Genomic DNA, 23,910 nt, shown 5'->3' with positions numbered 1-23,910 from the left:
AAAATGCAGAAATCACCGGTCTTCTGTGTCCTTCGCGCTGGGAGTTGGAGACTGGAGCTCTTCCTATTCGGCCATCTTGCTCCGCCCCCCCCCCGACATTTTCTTAAATAGGATCAATTACCAGTGTCCCAGTCAATTCCACATGTCAAGAAGCTTGTCTACCTAGTTGACTGACCCAGGCCTAAAAATGATAATAGCAACTTCGTGGAGTCAGCTAAAGTTTGACAACCTTTCCTCACCAACTGGAAGCCCCGTAGGATGTATTAATCACTGCAGTTTTTACCTTGTACCAGATATTTAGAAAGTAAAACCAAAGAAATTTATTTCCATGTGTTTCGGTTGAAATAAAGAGACGTTTCACTCAATCTATTCCAGAAAATATAGCCACTTTGGGACTGAACATTTCTTTCCGTCTTAGCCCAAAGGCAATCACATTAGGGACATTGTATGCATTTGGGGTGATAAAAATTGAGCTGTGGTCTAACCTATTGCATAATTTTCATTCTAAAATTACTTGATGCTGGACATAATGACCCCATCAGTCAACCTATCATCTAGCTAGTTAAATGAAGTAAGAAAATAACCTCAGCTGGTCTCAGAGGAGTGGGAATTCAACTGCCTGAGGGGTTGAGATTTCCTGAGAGTTTGTTCTAGATCTCTGTTGGGTCAGCCAGCATGCAATCTTACCTTCAGTCTCCATGGAAAAGTCCATTCAGGCCAAGAGAGAAGCCGCTTTAGATGAAGCCTGTAACCCAAGATGGAAACACTTCACCAGGCCAAAAACACTTTTTTCTTTTTGGTGGATCCAGTGCACAGTGATTGTTCCTAACTAGGAGGTCTGACTTGAAAAGTTCTCCCCAAATGCCAGGAGAAATTTCTCCTTAAGTGTCTTTGCAAAAAGGATACAGTGGGGCAGAAAGTCAGTATTGATTTAAGAAACACAGCTGCATAAACAATGTTCCTTCACTACAAGAAGAAAATTTATAGTATTTGTCAGGGAAAAGTAAACACGTTAGGGACTCTGTTTGTGACACGGTGTCACACATGATCCTTTGAGCCGGCAGGGACAAGAACAGATCAACAACAGAAGCAGCTTTCTCATGATTCTTGGGGCAGCACTTTTTTTTTTTTATCCTAACCCATTTTCTGCTTCATATTTTAAGAGGACATTACATTCAGACCATTGATATGTCTGTGGGTGTTGGGGAAAGAGGAAACTAGAGTGATGCGTCCTCTACCATCCTCATTCTCTATAGTTTCTGGAAAAGAAATTCTGAAAAACAATGTTAAAAAGCTAAATTCTCTTCTGAACTTCAGTGGTTGTAGCCATTCACTCCTGAAGTTATTTTTCCCCCAGGTTTGGGATTTGGCCCAGCCTCACAGAAATGTTTTCCAGACTTTAAATTTCATGGAGAGTTAAAATTGGTTTTAAACCCAATACAGAGTTTCCATCTTTTAATTTTACAAAGAAAGGTCATCTAAACAAAACAAAATGTTTCTACAATCTATTATTACCTTTGCTTTCTATAAGAAATGAATGTTTTAATATTAAAAGGGAAAGGCAAGAAAAGCAAGGATAAAAATCTCAAAATAAAGGATAAAGCCCAATCCTTCTCATTTAGCTATTGAAAGTTGAAGACTATGTCGGTAAGTGACCCTGGTCCACAGACTGGCGTTTGGAAATCACCACATTAGGGGAAAGGCCACCAGGAATGTATTGTGCCAAGGGCTATAGAACGCAGAGGTGTTTTGTTGTGTGTGGTTCATGCAGAGCTCTCATACCCATAGCTATTCATCATACCCGTATCTCAGCGATCTATAAGTGTTGTAAAGGGGCCTTGGGAGGAATTCAACTGTTGTGAATTTTTTACTTTATTTTAAAGTTTGGCAAAATTTATATTGTACATCCCTGGATTCTTAAATCTTTAAAGCCCAGTGGAATTTCAAAGAGCTTAATGATGTTTTCCTTTTAATGACCTTTACCCCAGAAATTCATTTTTAAAAGTAGTGTTACAGAGATAGAAAGTGTTCTTAACATTTTCAGGATAACTTGTGGTACCAGTGAACGTACATAGACTTCCTAGGGGTTTCGTGCAGGAGAGTGTATATGTGTGTGTTTGCTTGGGTATGCATGTGTGTGCCTGCATCTGTATGTATGTGTGTGCATGCGTGGCAGCTGGAAGCACCTGCCAGGGAGAGCCCTACTTTTGCTTGTCAGGGCCCCAGAAAACTGCAAGTTGTTGCTCTGACTTAAATTGACAAACTATAAAGGTCACTTTGGGTCCTTTTTAGAAAACATCTAACCAGAAAAGGGAAGTACAAATTAGAACAGTTTAGGCAGAAACTGAATGTTAAGGACCAAGGGAAAGCCTTTAGAAAGGGAAGTAACCAGAGAGGTGAGAGGAAGAGCAGCAAGAAGAAGGAGTGCTCCTACTTGCCAGACTTCTTACAAGGAGTCCTCAGCCTCCAGTAATCCATGGCTTTACTGAAAGCTTTCTCCTGTATATAGCACTCCTATCTGTTACATAGACATGTGTAAAATTGGCTAAAACCTCCTGTCCCAGTAAGGATTGTGATGATGGGCATTTCTGAGAGAGAGGTCTGCTCACCTGTGAAATGTTCCTGGCAGGAACTCTGTGGCTCAGCCCAGGAAGAAAACGAACCCATCAAATGGGTTTAGCATTGAGGCTCTCTTCCTAGCCATTGCCAGCCTTCCAGCACTAGCCACATGGCCTGCAGAGGCTAAGTAGGAAAGCCTAGCTGCCCCAACAGCCTGATGTGTTTTAGCTTTAGGGCCTTACAGAGGGAAGCCTGGATCAGGAGTTAGAAGAGCTGGACTTGTCTTCATATGTAAATATCTGTAAGATGTCTGGGCACGGTGGCTCACGCCTGTACTCACATCACTTTGGGAGGCCAAGACAGGCAGATCACTTGAGGTCAGGAGCTGGAGACCAGCCTGGCCAACCCCATCTCTACTAAAAATACAAAATTAGCTGGGCATGGTGGCAGACTCCAATAATCCCAGCTACTCCAGAGGCTGAGACAGGAGAATCACTTGAACCCAAGAGGCAGCAGCTGCAGTGAGCCAGGATCACGCCATTGCACTCCAGCCTGGGCGACAGAGTGAGCCTCCATCTCAAAAAAAAAAAAAAAATAAAAAAATCTGTAATATGAAGAAAGTTGGTGAATATCAGTGGGGTGTTTTGTTTTATTCATTGATTTATAGGTTTTTTTTTACCTTTTTTTCTGTAGCAGAACCCTATTTTCAATAGAAATGCGATTTGAAAATCAATATAAATGCATAAATATAGAAGCAGCTTGATAGTGTGTACAAGGGGCAGAGGGAGCGGACACTGGATCTCAGACCTGAGGGGCCTCTGTGGACATTGCCGATCCCACCTGCTCTGATAAACTACTCTTGAGACCTCAGGCAAAGATGCATTTCGGGTTTGACTGACATTCTTCCAGCCCTCACATCTGTTGACTCCAGGCTAGTGCTACAGAAAGTCCACTTGGGTGTACACATGTGGTTAACATTTTCAAAGGGGAGTTTTAGTCTGTATGTAGGGTAAAGGCAAGAAAGGCCATGACAAGATCAACAGTTTACTCAAAACTAAGCCCAAGAAAAGCAGTTATAAAGGTCCTGTCTCCATGCATCTGAGGTGTAGCACAGCCTCTACCACAGCTATGTCTGCTGAGGGGCATCAACTTCAGTCTATAAAAACAAACAGCTTTACATCAATCACAATTAAGATTCAGGGTGTTACTTGTTGATAGATGTGAATAGTTACATATAACTATATATGTATAAATCTAGTTATACATATGTATGCATAAGTCTTTTCAGTAAAGCCATAGATAAATAAATATTTAAAGTAATAGAGGAAATTCTTAACATGAAAGTAGCAGACTGTAGAATGACAGGAAAGAAAAAAACACAAATCTTAAAATTAAAACTTCTGCTTAAGGTTTGATTTGAGCTGTTGCCTTTGAAAACCAAAATGGTCCGAAAAGATAAAAGGCCAAATAAATTTCTTTTTAGCCCACAGCACCCGTTATTCCCACGTGATCCCTTATTCAAATACTAACCAGGCCTGCCCCAGCTTAGCTTTCAAGATCAGATGTAACCAGACATGTTCAAGGTGGTATGGTCATAGACTAAGATTTTTCTGACTAATGCACAGATACCAGAACTCTTTGGTGTGGTAGTTTGAGAACTGTGTCATATGAAATAAATGCTTACATTGATCTATTTGAGTTTCACTAAAACGCTGTAAGCTTCAGGAAGGATGACTGAAAATTTGAATTTCCTTCTTGAATCACTAAAAAACTCTGTAATTTGTTTGAGACTTTTTATATCTAATGTATATATACTTAGATAACTGATAGAGGTCTTTGCTTTAAACATTGAAGTGATAACCCTGGAATTATATGGTAAAATAAACAGCTATGTTTTATGGCTCAACTTAGGAAATACCATGCATTATTTTTCAATAGTTCTTTTTCTTTTCCACAGTGTATTTATTTCTTATAAATTATACCAAATTTCCCTCTGATTAGATTGAAATAGAGATTCTAGGAGATTTTTTTCCATAAAAGCATTATTATCTACTTTAAAATTAAAGAGCAAATGTCATTTTTTGATCTTTGAAATAATTAACTCGCTTATATTAAGGAGACTGAGCTTCCATATTTCATGGCTAGAATAACAAAAAAGAAATCACAAAAATGGAATTTTAAGCAATACATATTTTTTAAATTGGATCAGATTCAACATGGCAATTTTTAAATTAGTGAGGGATTACCAATCTCAACTGGCAGGAGATCAAATAAGCAGTATTTTTTAGTCTAGATTAAACTCCAGAAAAAACACATTAGAAATGTGAAAGGCTGGCTCTGCATCTATTTGAGTGAAGTCATTGTCACCACTGTAATATTTTAAGGGATCTCTTGTGAAGTGAAAATGTGGGAAATCACTTAAAAGTCAGACCCACACTTGGAAATATTCAGCTCATGCCATTTGTGATACGGGTTTGGGAAAGAGAAGTCCACATATGGACGTTCATTCTGTCAGACCAAGGTGAGAGAATGCTTTCTTTCACTTCAACTACTTTGATGAAGATTTTGATAATAGTCATTTTTTTAAATATAGAGCTTACCAACTTCATAGCATTATTCAGATATGAACATTGCCAACAGATTTTACAAAAACAGCTTTATTTAGGAAATGAACTTTGGAAAGAAGAAAGTGAAAAAAATACAAGTTGACTCCACGACTCCTTAGCTCTCCTCTGCAAGGTAATCTAGTCTCAGTCTAGAAGCCAGAACCAATGCTGATGGAATGCTGATGAAAACAGTTTTCATCAGTATTTACGTGTATTCATGTGAGAGTGTGTGTGTGTGTAGTTCTATGCAGTTTAATCCTGTTTAAATCCTGTTTAATCCTACAACATTTTCCCTAAAGAAGTATGTACTGTACCAATCCAGTTAATAGTACGGTACCAATGTAAGTTTTCTGGTTTTGCTATTGTACTACAGTCATATAAGCTGTCATCATTTGGGTTGGGTGAAGAATTCATCAGACTCCATGTACTAGATTTTGCCACTATGAGTCTATAATCTGTGAATAATTTATGAATAGGATCTATAAATCTATAATTATTTTAAAATGTAAAAAATAGAGACATAGTCATCTAGACAAATATAAATGTGTCTGAGTTATTTATTTGGCAAACTCTATTTTTCACTTGTGACACTGGTTTGCTAAGAGTCTCCCTCTTTTTTCCCCCCAAGAACTCATTTTATCTGTTATAAACAGTGTTTAAAGCCTGTAGCTAAAAGACATCTTGGAAATTGTAGTGTAATGATACTTAATGCACAGAAAGTCCATTTGGGAGCATGTTAGAGATGTAATCATTACTTACAATTGCATGTCATTCTGCAATTTCTCATTTCTATGAGTACCCATTGTCGACAGAAAAATCTCTACACTCAAAGATCTTCTCAACCTATATTTCAGTCTACTGAAATGAGGGGAAGAAAATGAGAGAGAACACCTGTAAATCATGTGTTTATTGATACAAAAAATCACACACGCATATACGCACACATACAGAGCCTTACTGAATTTATTGGATTTCTTATCAATTCTTTTTCAATTGTTTCTATACTGACTAGATCAACTATTGAGCATGTTCATTCATCAAAACACCTGGAAACAATGGACTAGCTGTATTCTGCAAGCAGACTAGATGCTGGCTTACATTTGAACTAGGCCCCAGAAGTGTAGGAATGTTTGCTTCTAAATGCTCTAGATGAACTTGAAGTAGACTGTCCCACAGGCCCACTTATGGTGCATGTGAATTTGTGAATGTTTTGTGATTTAATGGTACAACATTTTCCCTAAAGAAGTTAAGTCCCAGAAAACAGGAGCAAAACAACTTTTAGTGCAACCTCATAACTGTGCAGTAATTTCAGCCCCGTTAACTTTAGAGCTTCTCATACGACTAAACAACAAAACTACCCCACTTTTTTATGAAAAATTCAAAAATTTGCTTTCAAGAACAGGAAATATTCTTGACGGGGACTGCAGAAAAGTACAATTTTATAATATAGAATAAAGTAGGTATCATAGTAAACATTTACATTTAATTAAGCGAAAGTGTGAGGTCAATTACATCAAAAAGTCCTCTGAGTTTGTCTTCAATACCCTCTTGTCTCTCATTCATTAATCTTATCTCAGCCCCTCTCTGTTTTGGGCCACATTCCACATAATTGTGGCAAAGGCATTTAGAAGGCTATTAATTCCATTATGGTTTATATGACTATTCTTTTATACATAAATAAAGTTAACAGAATGAGATAACTTTTATCTCATTCTCTCCCGTTCGTCCTTCAATTAAACTTGCTGCAAGGCAAGAAAATGGATAGAATAGCTTATTTCTATTCCCTCTAAGTATGCCTACTCATGTAATGTGAGTGTAAACAGTAATCCTGCTATACACACATATACTTCCATTCTGAGTTACATAGGAAATAGGTGTCTAACAAGTATCATGTTATCCGAGACTGGAAGACAGGCAAGGGAATATATAAAAAAAATGGAGGGAAAAGAAACAAAGACCAACATCTGTTAACTTGATTTATGTACAAAAGAATAGTTAGCCATAAAAACATAATGCCATTAATAGCCTTCTAAATGCCTTTGCCACAATTCTGTGGAATGTGGCTCAAGACAGAGAGGGGCTGAGATAAAATTAAAGAATGAGAGACAAGAGGGTATCAAAGACAAACTCAGAGGACTGAATGAGGCTGTGTATAAAAGAGCATCAGCACTTCCCAGACATTATGAAAAGCGTCATTTGTGAGGAGCACTATATTTTTTCATTTGGGCAAAACAACAAACCAAGTGCATTTGAGGAATTCCTCAAGGTGGGTCTGTGGATATCACAAAGACATTCATTTTCCAGATTATCCCACTGCTTTCTTCATGTTTGGGATGACAGCATCAGGCTCAGTGTACCTCTTCCCTTCTCCTCCCTCCATCTGCACTACCCTTGCCACACACACACACACACACACACACACACACACACACAGTGCCAAGCTTTGCTGTCTTCCTGTACTCTCAAGCTCCATTCAGAGCTGGAATACAGGTGCAGGGAGGCAGGGGTCTTTGCAGAATCTCCTCTCTCCCTTTTGTACCAACCTAAGCCAACACTGTCTTCTCCAACTTGTTTCTAGGATCTCTGTGAATTTGTTTTTCTGCCAGATACCCTTATGCTCCATAGGCATTTTGTAATGCTTTTTTTTAAGGAAAAAGAAAACAAAGCCATGATTATTATCAAAGTCTCCACCAAGTCAAGGGGAACAAATTACTGGTACTTCTGTGCCAGGAAAGATTTCTGCCAACCTTGGAAGTGTCTCCTGAATTATGACTGTATGCATGGAGCAGATATGAACTTGTCTACAAGAAGCGAAATATATAAACTATGGTTCAGCTTCAAATACCATTTCTATTGAGCATAGCAGTAAACATGTCACCTCCAACAAAGGTAAAGCTCTCTGGTAACACATACTGGGGCTCTGACAGCCTAGACCTTTGGTTCTGGTATGTAGCTAAGTGAAACCAGGACTGTGGTAATTTCTTGGCTGTAGAATGGAACACTGGGATCCCTGATGAGGATACCCAGATGATATGGAACACTGCTAGTTGAAGTTCTGCTGAATTAAATGTGTCTTGAAACTCACGGATCCACAAGATTTGTACTCCTCTCAGATAGATTTACTGCATGAGGATCTGGCACCAGAGCATGAAGGAAAAATGGAAAATGGAGCCAACTGTTGGAGGGAATTTTAAGATGTGGAAGATCTGGTTCTTACAATCCTATGTTCTGTCAGAAGCAAGTGTCCAGATGACTTCTTACCCTCCAAAGGCCTTCATTTAAATCAAGAAATGGAAAACAGCCAAAGGAACCTGAAGATAGTTCCTCAATCAGTGTCAGGCACACAGTCAAAAGGATGTAAGATAAGCTGATCTGGGAGCTCTTGGAGCTGCCAGGATATTACAGAATACAGTGAGGAGAGGATCTCAAGACAAGAGCAGGGCACAAGTACCATCTTGTCACGCCCGTATCTAGCTCTAATTAAAAGATCACCAGTATGTCCCCTACTCTTATTCTATAAGAAAATGCATTTCTACTATCCAGAAATTCATTATTATGGATCATCTAAAAATAACAAAGGAAATAGGAGGGTGAAACAGTTAAGGAAATTCAATGAAAAAAATATCAGATGATGTGACTTTTTTCAGAGTTATAAAAAGACATCCACAACCTGTCTTCATGCAACTGTCACACATTGCCCAAGGTACTACATGGTCTTAAATTTGAGAAACACCGTCTGACTCTGAAGTGAGAGAGAAAAGGAAAAGCACTACATGGGAAAGTTGAGGAGAAAAGGTCACTCAGAATGGCCCAGGCTGGCCCAGTCATTGTCAGGATGACCATCATGATTATTAACATTTATTGAGTGATTGCTACATGATTGTTTTTAACTCAACACCTGCCTAAAATGCACCGATCAGTTTAATCCTTCAAATTATTCTTTTCACTTTTTTTTAGGTTTAGATATTTACCAAAAAACATAAGTGACTAACCACATGACTTCATTCATCAAATATTTATTGAGCTGTTACCCCGTTCTAGGCACTGCTGCTGCTGTGCTGGGAATACAGCTGTGAACAACATCCCTGGTGCTTTTGTTCTAGTGAGGAAAAACAGGTGTATTCATTTCTTATGGCTGCTGCAACAGATTACCGCAAACTTGGTGGCTTCTAACAATGGAAATGTTTTCTCTCATGGTTCTGAAGACCAGAAGCCCCAAATCAAGACGGCCCCAGTGCAGCACTCCTTCCGAAGGCCCTAGAGGAGAATTTGCTCCTGGCCTCTTTCAGCTTCTGGTAGCTGTCAGCATTCCCTGACTTTGGGCCTGTTACCGTACTCTTTGTTCCCATGGGCACATTGCTTCCTCTTCTTCTGCCTGTGTTCTCTCCCTTTGCCTTTTTCTTATAAGCACATTTTGTGATGGCATCTGGGGTCCACCCAGATAATCCCAAACAATTTCACCACAATATCCCTAATGCAATCACATCTGTTACCATCTAAGGTAATATTCACTTTATTGTGATGTATGATGATATTCACAAGTCACTTTGATTAAGATAAACACTTTTGGGGCCACCATTTAGCCACTACAACAGGCAATAAAAACATAAACAAATTCAGGCCATTATGAGAGCAACAAAGAAAACAAAGCAGGGAATAAGGATAAGAGAGTAATAGGGGATGCTATTTTTTTGCTGAGGGGGCTACAGAGGGCCTCCCTAATGTGGAGGTTTTGGAGCAGAGACCTCCTTGAAATAGATGAAAAACGTTGTTCTGGCAGAGGGAAGAGCAAGTGCAAAGGCCCTGGGATTGATCATTGTTGTATTTGAAGAGGTGAGTGGCAAAGAGACTCGTGTCTTAGACGTGTAGTAGGAGATGGGTCAAAAAGGCAGAATTTGGATTTTATTCTGAGTAAAAAGGGAAGCCATTGGTAGAGCAGAGATGTAATTGATCTAACTTTTTTTTTTACTGTGGCCAATGTGTGGAGAATAGACTATAGAGAGCAGAGAAGTACTATGACCACTACTCAGGGAGGTACTGCAATATTCCAGGCAGGAGACAATAGTGCCTAGGACTCGAATGGTGGCTATGGAAGTAGGGAGAAGTGATCTGATTTGAGACATGTTTTGAAAGTTGAGCCAACAGGATTTGCTGATTGAGTGAATTTAGGTGACACTATTAGGGCAGTCAAGGATGTCGCTAATGTTTTCTGCCTGGAAGGATAAGAGCCATGGCCAACTGAAATTTGAAGGATGGCAGAGAAGCAGTCTTGGGAATCCATAATTCCATTTTGGAATTTGAAATGACTTGTGGCATCCAAGTAGAGATATTCTGTAGTCATTTGAACACAGGAGTCTGGAGCTCAGGGTGAAAGACATATATTGGGCATCATTAGTGAATAGCCAGTATTGTAAATCACCAACTAGTAGGTGTAGTTAGAGAAAAGGACTAAAACTGAGCCCTGAAGCACTACACAATTAAGAAATCAAGAGATGTGGAAGAACCAGGACAAAAGTCTGTAAAGCAAGCCAGTGAGGAAGTAAAACCATGAAAATCTGCTGACTTGGAAAACAAATAAGAAAGTGACTCAAAGAGGGAATGGTCAACTGCATCAAACACTGCTAATAGATCAAGTAATATGAGGATTGTGAATCTACCATGGAATTTGTCAGTGAGACAGTCATCAGGAGTCTTGACAAGATAAGTTTTGATGGAGTTGTGGGCACAAATCCATTTGAAGTGGGTTCAAAAGGGAATCAGACAAAAGGAATTGTAAGCAACTAATTTGGAAAATTATTTCAGTGAGTTTTGCTGTTAAGAGGAGCAAAAAAAAACAGAGCAGTAGCCAGAGGAATTTTTTTTTCGAATTGGAGATACTATAACATAATATCATGCTGACGCAATGATATTATGAGAGGCAAAAATTGATAATGCAAGTAAGAGAATGAATGTTAAGAGAGAATTCCACAAGTGAGTGAGAAGGGACAGAGTCCAGAGCCTTAGTGGCCAACCAGTCTTGCACAGGAGCAGGGCAGCCCTCCTTATAACAGAAGCAAATTCAGAGTACCTGTGTACAGATGCAGGGTAGATAGATCTGCTAGTGAGACAAGGAACATGCTCTTCTTATGGCTTCCACTGTCCCTGTGCAATCAGAAGCAAGCTCATCAGCTAAGAATGAGGTGAGTAAACAAGGGTAAAGTTTGAAAAGGTGTGGAAGGGCCTTCAGAGAGTAAATTGTTAAGGCCAGCAGTGAATTATCTAGTGAATTTTCCAGAACAGTGCTTTCTCATAGAAATATAATGCAAACCATCCATGGAATATTAAGTTTTCTAGTACCCATATTGAAAACATGAAAAGAAATAGGTACAATTAATTTCAATGGTGTATTTTACTTAAGCCAACATATTCAAAATATTATTTCAACATGTAATCAGTATAAAAAGTACCAAAATATTTTAGATTCATTTTTTTAGTAATGAGATTTTAAAAGCCAGTGTGCGTTTTACATTTCAGCACATCTCAATTCAGATGAGCCACATTTTAAGTGCTCAGTAGCCACGTGTGGCCAGTGCTACCATACTGAACATTGCAGGTCTAGGAAATGAAGTAATGCTAATGGAGAATGCCAAGGGTCCCTGGAGATTGGGAGCCACGAGCTGAAGTGAGGTTGGTATGGCTGAGTGTTTTTCTTCAGCCATATTCAGAGCTCCTGTACAGATGTGGAGTAGGCAGAGAGTTGAACTTGACCAGGGATTGAGTTCTGCAATCAACATTCAACCAAAGGGAAAAAAGGGAAGGGAACTGGTGGCATGTGGAACCAATTGATTATGTAGACTGACCACAGAACATAAGACACCAAAGTTAGCATGGGGTAGGGGAGGGGTGTAAAAAGGTGGTGGGGCAATCAAAGTTCTAGTAACATCATAGAACTTTAAGAACTGTAGATGCTATGCAACATACAAAGATATCTAGGTAATCCCTGCCCTCAGCAAGCTAATCTTGGCAGCAGATTTACCAACAGTTATGCTATTAAGATGGCATGTGATAAACACCAGAAAAGTAGCACAAAATGTGTTCTATGGGAGTTTAGAAGAGGAAGAGTTCACCTCTGGCTAGGATGGCCCATGAGGGTTCATGGAGGGGTGGTGGGTAAGTCAGATCTTAAAAGATGAACAGGATATTTGTCAGTACATAGGAAACATGGTACAAAGTGAGGAAAAAGCACAAGCACAGATAGAAAATAAAAAATGTTCACTATTTCTTTGGGTGAGGTTAAAAAAAACAACTTTAATATTCATTGAGGGACTCATTAATTACAATGGGGTAGTAACATGGGTCTTGAAAGAAAAGTACAGAGCTAATTTCCCTGGGGGAAGAAAGACCTCATCATAAAAGAAAGGCATCCCCCCAGAATACAATGTTTCTTAGGTGTGGGAAAACTGAGTGGCAAAGATTATTCTCAAGAAATAAATGCCTACCGCTTCTCAGCCTTTTGGCTAAGATCAAGTGAAGAAATAAATGCCCTTTATTTCTGGCCCACCTCACCCCTACACATACTCATGCACATGTAAACACATGAGCGCGCACACACACACACACACACACGCATGCACACAGACACACAAACCGTCCATCTTTCCTTTAGAATTCATATCATATACTTAGCTCCCTTCTCTGGAAACGGTCAGTTACTTCCAAAGAGAAGCAATGTTTACCTTTCATTCTCAGATTCTGGAAGAAAATATTTAGAACCAACTAGGATCAGAGTGGGTGAGATTAAAAAGGCTTTGACTACTATTAACACCTTAGAAATAGTACTGTACTCCCACCACAAAGACCTAGTTGATGATTCTTTTAGAAAACAAGCTGCACATATATACTATAATCTTTTTTTCTAAATCTGTTGCTGTTTCTATTAAAATTTTAAGGGAAAAATAGCATTTTACTTTGGCTCTCAACACAGTCATCATTGAACAACAAGAAATTTAGTTTTTCCTAAGTATGTGTGGACTCTTGTTGAAAAAAAAATCATCTTCTCTCTTCCCAGCTCTAAATGGTTTGGGAAACCTGCCAGTAAATCCACTCCCTCCCTTTTTTCAAATAATTTCCTACTTCAATCAGAATATTTAGAAACAGTAAGAGCTAGACTTTTCCACGTGAGACTTTAATAATACTGTGCTTTGTATTTACATATCATACATGATTGGTACGTCATAGCTCACTATTACTTTAAGTTTTTAAATTAGTATATAAAAGCACAAGGTTTAGAAGCAACTCTTCTTGTGCTCAACAGTAAGTTATTAATGTCAGGATGGAAACTCATGATTACTGACACATGTAGTCCTACAAAGGTCATTCTTGTAACATAAAAGGAAGTGTCCAGTAAGTATTAATAGAACATAGCAATTATCAAATATCTCATTTATTCAAGGTCATTTTAACAGCCAAGGAACTTTAATTATATAAATAACCACATTAAACCCTTTAGACCTACTTAATATGAATACAAATTAAGGTATTATTCAATAAAAACAGATACTTAATATGAATAAATATATACATACATAATCAAATCAGTTTCACAAAGTAGAATGTATTTCAATCAGAAAGTCAGCAAATAGGTCAATATACTTAAAAATGTGAACTACTGCTTTAAAAAAAATTTCACTAACATGCTATAATCCTGAAGGCTACAGATGCCACTGGTCAGACTGTTTCACATGCCATCAAGTCTTTCCCCTTTGGATATAAAAACATCCATTGTCTGCTGACCCAATTAGGAAGGAAAGTGTCCGGTTCTCTTAACAGTGCTGGCTGTGGTTTTACTCCCGATACCTTTAACACTCATATGTCTGGGAGATTCTGTAAGATCTGTCTCAAGGAAGCACAGGCTACCACATGGGCATCTGAAGGAAGATTAGCAAGTGACTGAATCAGCTTCTTGACTATTGTCTTCAAACACTGGTGGGCAGCATTCAAGTCTCTGTCAAACTGCTGTCCTTCAATCTGTAGAGCCAAATGACTGCAGATGTTTCTAAACTCAACACTATCCTGAAATGAACAACAAACACAAACAAGAAATTAGACAGGATATGCGGGGCATTTGTTGTACTTTGCTTACCCAACTTCCATTCCTTTCTCTTCTGGTGACAGCACTCTGTGTTTTGGTTTTTTTTTTTTTTTTTCTTGAAAAACTACCCCCCATTCTTAGCCTATGTAGTTGGACCAAAGCTGATCACAACTCCAGGGACCAGGCCAATCAGAGCATGGACTGATCAGAATGGACAGATGATCTAAGCCAAGGCCAGTAAGCCACAGGCCCAGGATATCTGCTAGACAAGACCTAAAGAGGATCTGCTATCCTCTTTAACTGAGGCTGTTGGAAAATGTCTTGCCACCATAAGGATAGCATCCAAATGAGAATGCGGCCAACACAGAAGAAAGGAGAACCAAGAGATTAAAAGAGACATATTCTAATCTAATACTTTCTGAGTATGTGGCTCTAGCTATACTTGAACAATAAACCCCAAGATTTTTTGGCCATCTGGGTCAATAAATATCACTTTTTTACTTAACCCAGTTGGACTTGAGTTTCTGTTACTTGTTCCTAAAAGAACTGTGACAAATACACAAATAGCCTATGTTTCTATTATCCCATACTCACTGTGTTCAGTATTCCAGTACAGAATTTGTTATTTAATGGACATGGTCTCAAGAAATCCCCAAATGCAAATTTAGAAAGAACAGTTCCCAGGTAGTTTAAAAGAAGGAGGTAATTCAATATTTTTAATCCCTAAATGGTTTTTTTCCTAAAATCCATTGCACATAAATGGTACATTGGGATGATTCCACATCAGAGATAATGTTGAATATACGATCTCTTTTCAGTATACAGAAATGACTTCCCCAGGACTTCTGGTTCTGGCAACAAAATGAGAACTTAGTTTTCCCAAGGAATTCTCTTTGCTACTGAATTCCTAAAATTCTACATAAGAATAGGGCAAACATCCTTTCTGAGCTTGCAAGAAAATAAGAGAAATCTCTCAGAAGCCAAAAATTTTAAAAAGATTATTTTAGCTGCCTACCAGTACTATGAAGACATGAAAGTCCGTCTCTCTTGAGCCGGGTTTGGGATGGAGAGTGAAGTTGTCTCTCGGAATGTGTAATAGCAGACCTATATTACACAGTCGTTTGACTTTGGAATTGCCCTCTGTACCAGATGAACATCCTGGGAACACTCGTGCTAAGAAATTAACTTAAAATTTTGAACTGGGCTGAAACAGCCATGAACACATGGCAAAAACAAACAAAAACATATTCCAGGGAAACATGTCTGCAACCATTGCCCTACAATATATTGTATATGCATAATGCCTATGTTGATGATGAAGTCAAAGGATGAAATTTAAAACACAATCTACCATGATACAGCAGATGCAATATGGGACAAGATTACACGCGAAGAATTTAAAATAGAGACTATAAAATATGTTTTAAATCAGCAGTCTCCAACCTTTTGGGATCAGGGACCAGTTTTGTGGAAGACAATTTTTTTCCATGGCTGGTGGTGGCAAATGGTGTCAGGATGAAACTGTTCCACCTCTGATCATCAGGCATTAGATACTCTTTTTTTTTTTTTTAAGAGATGAGATTTTTTTTTTTAATCAAATAATTAGTCATCCTTGAGTCTGCATGCTTTGTCAAATAAAAATTATTTTTTGATTGGCAAAATTTTCTTGTTACCAATTATAAAATAAACCCAGTATGCACCTTAAAAAATAACAATCTTTAACAATCTTTTTCTTGAAGGGCAAATCACAACATGCTGATTATTTCATAATAAACTGAAGGTGAATAAAGGAGAAAATGCAGTACATTTATACTTTGAGAAGAAACTAATTCTAATACTCATGTGTCACCTTAATACTCATGTGTCGCCTTATTCTGGCTGGCATACAGTAGATGGCCCACAAGTGTTCAGTGATTGAATGAATGATTGGATGAATAAATATTATTCTTGAAAAAAATCTCAGTAATTACTTCCTGATCATACTGGATACTGTCAGGTATAGTTTCAGAAAATATTGTGTAATTTAATTAATAAAACTGGGAATTAGAAGAAAGAAAATTTGCTGCTAAAATACTGCCAAATATCCAGCTGTGTGGTGTGAATTTGGTAGCTTCGATAAGGCCTTCTTATTTACTCTAAAAATTTCTAATATCGTATTTGTTCTATTAGCCACCTATTATCTGATGGTGAGTGGCTGGAATTTCTCTGTTAAACCTTCATTCCCTTAGCCCTAGTTTTACAATGATATTTAAGTGCAATCATTCTTGCAGATATTCAGAGTAACACCTAGTGCTTTTCTTAACAACAAATTTAATTAAGATCATTATTATTTTTTATTTTTTATTATACTTTTAAGTTCTTGGGTACATGTGCACAACGTACAGGTTTGTTACATATGTATACATGCGCCATGTTGGTGTGTTGCACCCATTAATTCGTCATTTACATTAGGTGTATCTCCTAATGCTATCCCTCCCCTCTTCCCCCTTCCCACAGACCGGTTCCTGTTCATGGCCCAGGGGTTAGGTACCCGTCTGTGCCTTAAATGAGTAAACATATCAAAGAAGAAATCAGAAAAGTGTTTTAAGAAAAAATAGGCTTGTAAAAGAAGCACATCCACTTCTAAAAGAATGAAAATTATAGTAGAAATTTAAAACTTAATTGACAGCTTAAACACCTGATTAAATCTATCTAAAGTGAGGATGAGGAAACTAGATAATAAATACGAAAAAAAATACCTTAGAATGCAAGATTACAAGTTGAAGACATGGGAAATATGAATGAGAGGTTGAACAACATGAATGACAGAGTGAGAAAGTCCAACAAACACTTCTAGGAGAACAACAGAGAGAATGGGAAAGAGTCAATATTAAAGAGAACAATGGATTAGAATTATACAGAGTAGATCCAAAACAGAAATCTTTATATTAAGGAAGTAAAATATGCCATAGGGAGAACAAGTTAAGTGAAATCCAAATCTAAACTCATCGAGGCAAAATTACTTTTAAAGGCAATCAGAAGGAAAAATACAGATGGACTTCAAGGTATGACAAGACAGCAGCTGACTTCTCACCACAACAATAGAGAAGACAATGGAATAATAGCCTCAAATAACTGTCAACCTAGAATTTGTTTATTCCTACTAAACTATCATTTAAAACTCAGGGAAAAATAAATATGCTCTCATTTAAGAGGACAGAATTACCACTAACAGACTCTCAGATATTTCTGAAGACATAATTCTGAAAGAGGAAATTCAACTGAAAATGGTTGAGATTCAGGATGCAACAGTGAACAAAGAAACTCAGAAACAAGGTATAAATCTAAAGAATTTATTGTTTAAAACAAAAATTATAACAACTAACGTGGAGTTTAGGGCATCTAAATGTGGTAAATGAATGACGGTTCATTTTAGAACCATCTGAGCAAGATGTTTCTCAAATGCTGAACAGCAGTGACATGTCGAATGGAGTGGCACTCTAAGCACTGTATTATTCAAGAGAAAGGTGGCAAGCTCATACATTTCAGACTTGTTAGGTACATGTGTGAAAAATGTAAGAGTTATTATTAAAAGTAGAGAAATAATACATAAAACTTCAAAATCAGCAGAGGGAAAAGATGAATTAAAATTTTATTGGCTGGGCACAGTGGCTCACGCCTGTAATCCCAACACTTTGGGAGGCTAAGGCAAGCAGATTGCTTGAGTCCAGGAGTTCGAGACCAGCCTGGGCTACATGGCAAAACCCTGTCTCTAAAAAAAAAAAAAAAAAAAAAAATGCAAAAATTATCTGGGCAAGAGGGCATGCACCTGTGGTCCCACCTACTCAGGAGGCTGAGGTGGGAGGATCACATTGAGCCCAGGAGGTCAAGGCTGCAGTGAGCAATAATCATGTAATTGCTCTCCAGCCTGGGCAACAGAGCGAGACCCTGTCTCAAAGAAAAAGAAAAAACAGATTATTGACCCTATGTATATAGAAGGTAAACTGGAGAAATAAAGATACAAACATAAGGCAAGGTAAACAGAAAACACTAAATAAGATAGTAGTAGTAAGCCTACACATATCAGAAAGCACAACAAATACAAAGCAATAAACTCACCTTTTGGAAGATAGTGATTACTATGTTGGTTTTATATGCTGTTTACAAGAAACACATTTAAAACTAAAACCACATAAAGATTGAAAGTGAATGGATATTTAAATATATGCCAAGCAAAGAGAAGCCAAAATAAAACCATAAAAAAATCATTATTTGGGATAAAATAAACTATGAGTAATAAAATGAATGATTCCCCAAGAAGATGTCACAATTTTGTACTTGTATGTCCCTAATAGGATAATCATAACATACATTCAGTCTACACACATACAAGCTGATTTTAACCTAGCTTCCTCTGAAACTAGATTGATCAAACAACAAAACAGAGAAAGATTGAAAAACACTAACCACAAGCTTGAACCAATGGAAATAAGAAAATATACATTATTGTCAAACATATGTGGACTATTTATAAAGCTGACTATATTATAATGTCACAAAGCAAATCTCAACAAATATCAGAAAGTCTCTATCATGCAAATCACAATGCAAACAAATGAGAAATCAATAACATAGATACCCTTCCCAAAACGTGTGTGACTTAGAAAATCCACTGCTAAATGATTCATGGATCAGTGAAAAAAAATAATTGAAATGTTCAAATACTTTATACTGAACTATATCACAAATTTGTGGGATGTAGCCACAGTGAGAAACGCTTTGACTTAAATGATTATGAAAATAAAGAATAATCTCTGAAAACCCATGAGCTAAAAATTCAACTAAATCATGTAGGAAAAGAGAAACAGATACTGTCATTCAAAAGAAAATGGAAGGAAGAATAAAAGTTGAACCAAAGTTTGATGAGGGACCAGAGTTTTCTTCCTAATTCTGTCTATAAGGAGAAACTATTCTTCTCCCTATGAAAAACCCTGTTTTTTTGACTGAGAAGGACCTGGGTTTCTGACAAAGTACTTATTTGAAAACATCCGCTGGAAACAAAACCAGTGTTCATTTCAACTTAGCAAACAGTGGCAGCAGGACCACCTGCGAGCTAGGTGCCGGGACAGAACCATACCACGCTCAAGGATTCGCAAGCTACCATACTTTTTGTTCTTTTCTCTTTAAAGCATTCTTGCTTCCCTACCTTTGTGTGTTGCTCATTTCTGCCCAGAAGGTGTCAAAGAGCTGTTTAGCTCAAGCTTGTCCAACCTGTGGCTCAAGATTGCATTGAATGCGGCCCAACACAAATTTGTAAATTTTCTTAAAACACTGTAAGTGTGTGTGTGTGAGAGAGATTTTTTTAATTTAGCTCATCAGCTGCTGTCATTAGTGTTAGTGTATTTTATGTGTGACCCAAGAAAATTCTTCTTCTAATGTGGCCCAGGGAAGTCAAAAAATTGGACATCCCTGCTGTAGATGACCTGTCCCATAGCTTATGGGGTGGCCTGTGTGCTGAAGCATACTGCTAGGGAATGGGAAAGTAGGAGAGAAAAATCACTCTGGACTATTTCCTCAAGATCCACATCAAGGGAAATTGTCCAATTGCTTTATAGAAGTAATCCAACACTAAGTACAAAGTATAAGGATCAAAGAAAACATGCAAGGGGAAATTCAAAATAGAAGGACCCACTAAAACGTGTGCCGACGTATGCCTGTTAGCCAGTGTGCAAAGGAATTCATCACCCAAGGAAGACTAAAATGCCTTTAAAAATATAGTTGTGGGCCAAAAACCCGAAGTCAATTTCACATTTTACTGTAAAGAATCAAAGAAGGCATCGTTTGGGGAAATTACACGTACAATAAAAGTCGACTGCTGGGCTGTACTGGTCCCTGAGGCCCTAGGCAAACTTCAGATCTCTGGCAAGCTTTGCAAACTATTCTAGTACAGTATTTCCTTTTTATCCTTTCTCAAATATATTAGCAGTCAAAGAAAACAAATTAATAGGAATAGGCTTTCCATGGGACTCTTAAGCCAGGGTAGGGAAAAATAAAACAGGTGAGTGCTTCTCTACCATTCAAGAAGGTCTGAAGGCCAACTCTGGATCCAATAATCATTGCCTTCAACCAAACTTCTGCTGAGTCTGCAGTGGAAGGTAGGGGTCACAAGTCACAGCATTAAGGCAATAGTATATTAAATGGCTCACAGGCTTTCAGTAGAAACTCACATGATCAATATTGGTGATGATTTCACTCAGGACGCTTTCCATTCAATGACAGAGCCTATCCTCCCAGCCGCTTTTATTTAGCAAATCCCAGATGCTCCCAGAAATGATGTAATATCCTACATGATGCTTTGAGTACTTTGCCAGAATTAGAACTACATGGTTGAGCAATCTAAAAGTAGATTTTGAAACTTCTAAAGCCTTGTGTAATTTCAGACTCTGGATATGAAATGTATTGATTGCTACAGCGGTCCAAATTGATGGCCAGCATTTACATTTTTAAGCCAGTTGAGATACTCTCATGTGACTCAACTGATCTATTCGGGTAATGGCCTTGGCCTGTTTAACTCAGCTAAATGAATTAGTTAAATTTATTTCAAATGTGTATCAAGCCTCCACCACATGGCTGGATAAAAGGCAATAAGATATGGTACTTGATCTATAAAGTGCTTATAACCTACTAGGGGGAAATGAGACACATAGATCATATACCAAATATCCATTGCAATATGATGAGGGCTATGGTAAAAACACAAAACCCCAATTCTATGGAAGAATAGACATGTATACACTCATAATTTAAGCACAGCACAGGGTTCATGCAAAGCTCGTTCTGTCATGTGACTCCTTCCTATTGTTCAAAATTCATTTGGACACACTAGAGAAATTCATGTGCTTAGGAGGCAATCCATTCAAAGAAATAGCTCTAGATTTTACATTATGGCTTATTAATTTTTAGCACACATCTGCCCGTGGTAGGCAGAGTAACAGCCTTCCAAAGATGTCCATATCCTAATTTTCAGAACCTGCATGTTACCCCACATGGCGCAGGAACTTTGCAGATGTTAATTAGAACAGGAAGCTCTCCAAGCCATTACAAAGACCCCTGGGATGGAAACAGAGCTCATTCCTTCAAGAGCACTGGACTTGCCATCTAAACGCTGGTTCTACCCCTTTGGCCAAGCCATTATGCCTATGGAACACTCCGTTTTCTGATCTGTAAAATGGAAACAATAATAGTTACCACATGGAGGGGTTTCAAAAGTCAAACTAGCTTGTGTATATGGAAACTCTTTGTATTTTTAGGTGCTCCTTTACATTAATAACTAAAGTTATGGCGGACTCTGTTAGACACTGGGAGATGAGTAAGGAGAAGGAGAGGGGAGGGGAAGGTAGAGGGAAAAAGAAAGCGGAAGGGAAAATAAAAGAAAAGAAAAGAGAAAGAAAACAAAAAAAAAAATCTGCCCTGTAGAAACTTAGAATCTAATTGGTGAGATGAAATTTATTTGTAATTGTTCAGTAGGAATGTCACAAAAATAAGATTAAAGTTCAACAACAAAGGTGGAGGCCATTAGTAAGCTTTTTGCAGAAGAGGAGAATGGAGGTTTGCATGAAGTATCAGAGAAGTGGTAGGTGGGAAAGACTATATTAGATACTACAAGATAGATAGGTGGTATGGAAGAAAGCATGATTTGGCTCATAGGCCCCTGTAATCAGAATAAATAACAGAAGCCAAAGTGTGGAGTCAAGAAGGGGCTGGGTCAGGGAGAAGGAGAAAGTCTGAAAAGAATAGAATTTTGTGTAGAATATGAGGATATGGTTGTATGGAAAGCCTTGAACGTCAGAGTAAAGTTCCTGAACACTTTCAATCATTGGAGTAACATACAAACCAGCTTTTGAAAAACACTGGTCTGGCCTACACGCCTGAGCACCTACTCAGCACCAGACTGCGAGCTTGCCTCATTCTATACCTTGTCTCACTCAGTGCTCATCACAATCCATGACAGATGAAAAGAAATGTGGCTTGGGGAGAGTACATGATATAGCTAAGTAACACAGCAAGTTAGTGACAGAGTTAAAATTAACTTCTCCCAGGGATGAAGCTGAATTGATCACGGTGGATAAGCTTTTTGATGTGCTACTGGATTCAGTTTGCCAGTATTTTATTGAGGATTTTTGTGTCGATGTTCATCAGGAATATTGGCCTGAAAGTTTCTTTTTTTCTTATGTCTCTGCCAGGTTTTGGTATCAGGATGATGCTGGCCTCATAAAATGAGTTAGGCAGGAGTCCCTCTTTTTCTACTATTTGGAATAGTTACAGAAGGAATGGTACCAGCTCCTCTTTGTACCTCTGGTAGAATTCGGCTGTGAATCCGTCTGGTCCTGGGCTTTTTTTAGTTGGTAGGCTATTCATTACTGCCTCAATTTCAGAACTTGATATTGGTCTATTCAGGGATTCAACTTCTTCCTGGTTTAGTCTTGGGAGGGTATATGTGTCCAGGAATTTATCTATTTCTTCTAGAATTTCTAGCTTATTTGCACAGAGGTGTTTATAGTATTCTCTGATGGAAGTTTGCATTTCTGTGGGATTCGTGGTGATATTCCCTTTATCATTTTTATTGTATTTATTTGATTATTCTCTCTGTTCTCCTTTATTAATCTGACTAGCAGTCTATCTATTTTGTTAATCTTTTCAAAAAACCAGCTCCTGGATTCACTGATTTTTTTGAATGGTTTTTCATGTCTCTATCTCCTTCAGTTTTGCTCTAATTGTAGTTATTCATTGTTTTGAAGAACACTGGTCTGGCCTACACGCCTGAGCACCTACTCGGCACCAGACTGCAAGCTTGACTCATTCTATACCTTGTATGCTAGCTTTTGAATTTGTTTGCCCTTGCTTCTCTGGTTCTTCTAATTGTGATATTAGGGTGTCAATATTAGATCTTTCCCATTTTCTCCTGTGGGCATTTAGTGCTATAAATTTCCCTCTAAATACTACTTTAGCTGTGTCCCAGAGATCCTGGTATGTTGTATCTTTGTTCCCATTAGTTTCAAAGAACTTATTTATTTCTGCCTTAATTTTGTTATTTATCCAATAGTCATTCAGGAATAGGTTGTTCAGTTCCCATGTAGTTGTGTGGTTTTGAGTGAGTTTCTTAATCCTGAGTTCTAATTTGATTGCACTGTGGTCCGAGAGACTGTTTGTTATGATTTCCATTCTTTTGCATTTGCTGAGGAGTGTTCAACATATGCAAATCAATAAATGTAATTCATACATAAACAGAACCAATGACAAAAACCACATGATTATCTCAATAGATGCAGAAAAGGCCTTTGATAAAATTCAACAGCCTTCATGCTAAAAACTCTTAAGAAACTAGGTATTGATGAAACATATCTCAAAGTAATAGAACTATTTATGACAAACCCACAGCCAATATCATACTGAATGGACAAAAGCTGGAAGCATTCCCTTTGAAAAACCAGCACAAGACAAGGACACCCTCTCTCACCACTCCTATTCAACATAGTATTGGAAGTTCTGGCCAGGGCAATCAGGCAAGAGAATGAAATAAAGCATATTCAAACAGGAAGAGAGGAAGTCAAATTGTCTCTGTTTGCAGATGACATTATTGTATATTCAGAAAACCCCATCGTCTCAGCCCAAAATCTCCTTAAGCTGATAAGCAAC

At 38.0% G+C, this 23,910-nt stretch overlaps 1 protein-coding gene across 2 annotated transcripts in view; it reads right to left on the bottom strand.

The window, feature by feature from the left end:
- DLEU7 (deleted in lymphocytic leukemia, 7) overlaps positions 1-23,910 on the bottom strand; it is a 145,648-nt gene that overhangs the window by 107,090 nt on the left and 14,648 nt on the right. Inside the window, exon 2 of one of the 2 annotated variants that reach the window (XM_011939176.1) lies at positions 13,606-14,216. The exons of the other annotated variant lie outside the window; for it this stretch is intronic. Within the exon in view, the coding sequence (XP_011794566.1) occupies positions 14,010-14,216 (207 nt within the window). The 3' untranslated portion in view covers positions 13,606-14,009. Of the gene's footprint in view, positions 1-13,605; positions 14,217-23,910 lie in introns of those variants that run through there. 2 annotated transcript variants of the gene reach the window in all.

This window comes from Colobus angolensis, unplaced genomic scaffold (assembly GCF_000951035.1).
Source record: "Colobus angolensis palliatus isolate OR3802 unplaced genomic scaffold, Cang.pa_1.0 Scaffold101, whole genome shotgun sequence".
In the NCBI taxonomy this organism is placed as follows: Eukaryota; Metazoa; Chordata; class Mammalia; order Primates; family Cercopithecidae; genus Colobus; species Colobus angolensis.
The sequence above is the reverse complement of the archived record's forward strand: the minus strand, read 5'-3'. Positions and strand labels throughout refer to the sequence as shown.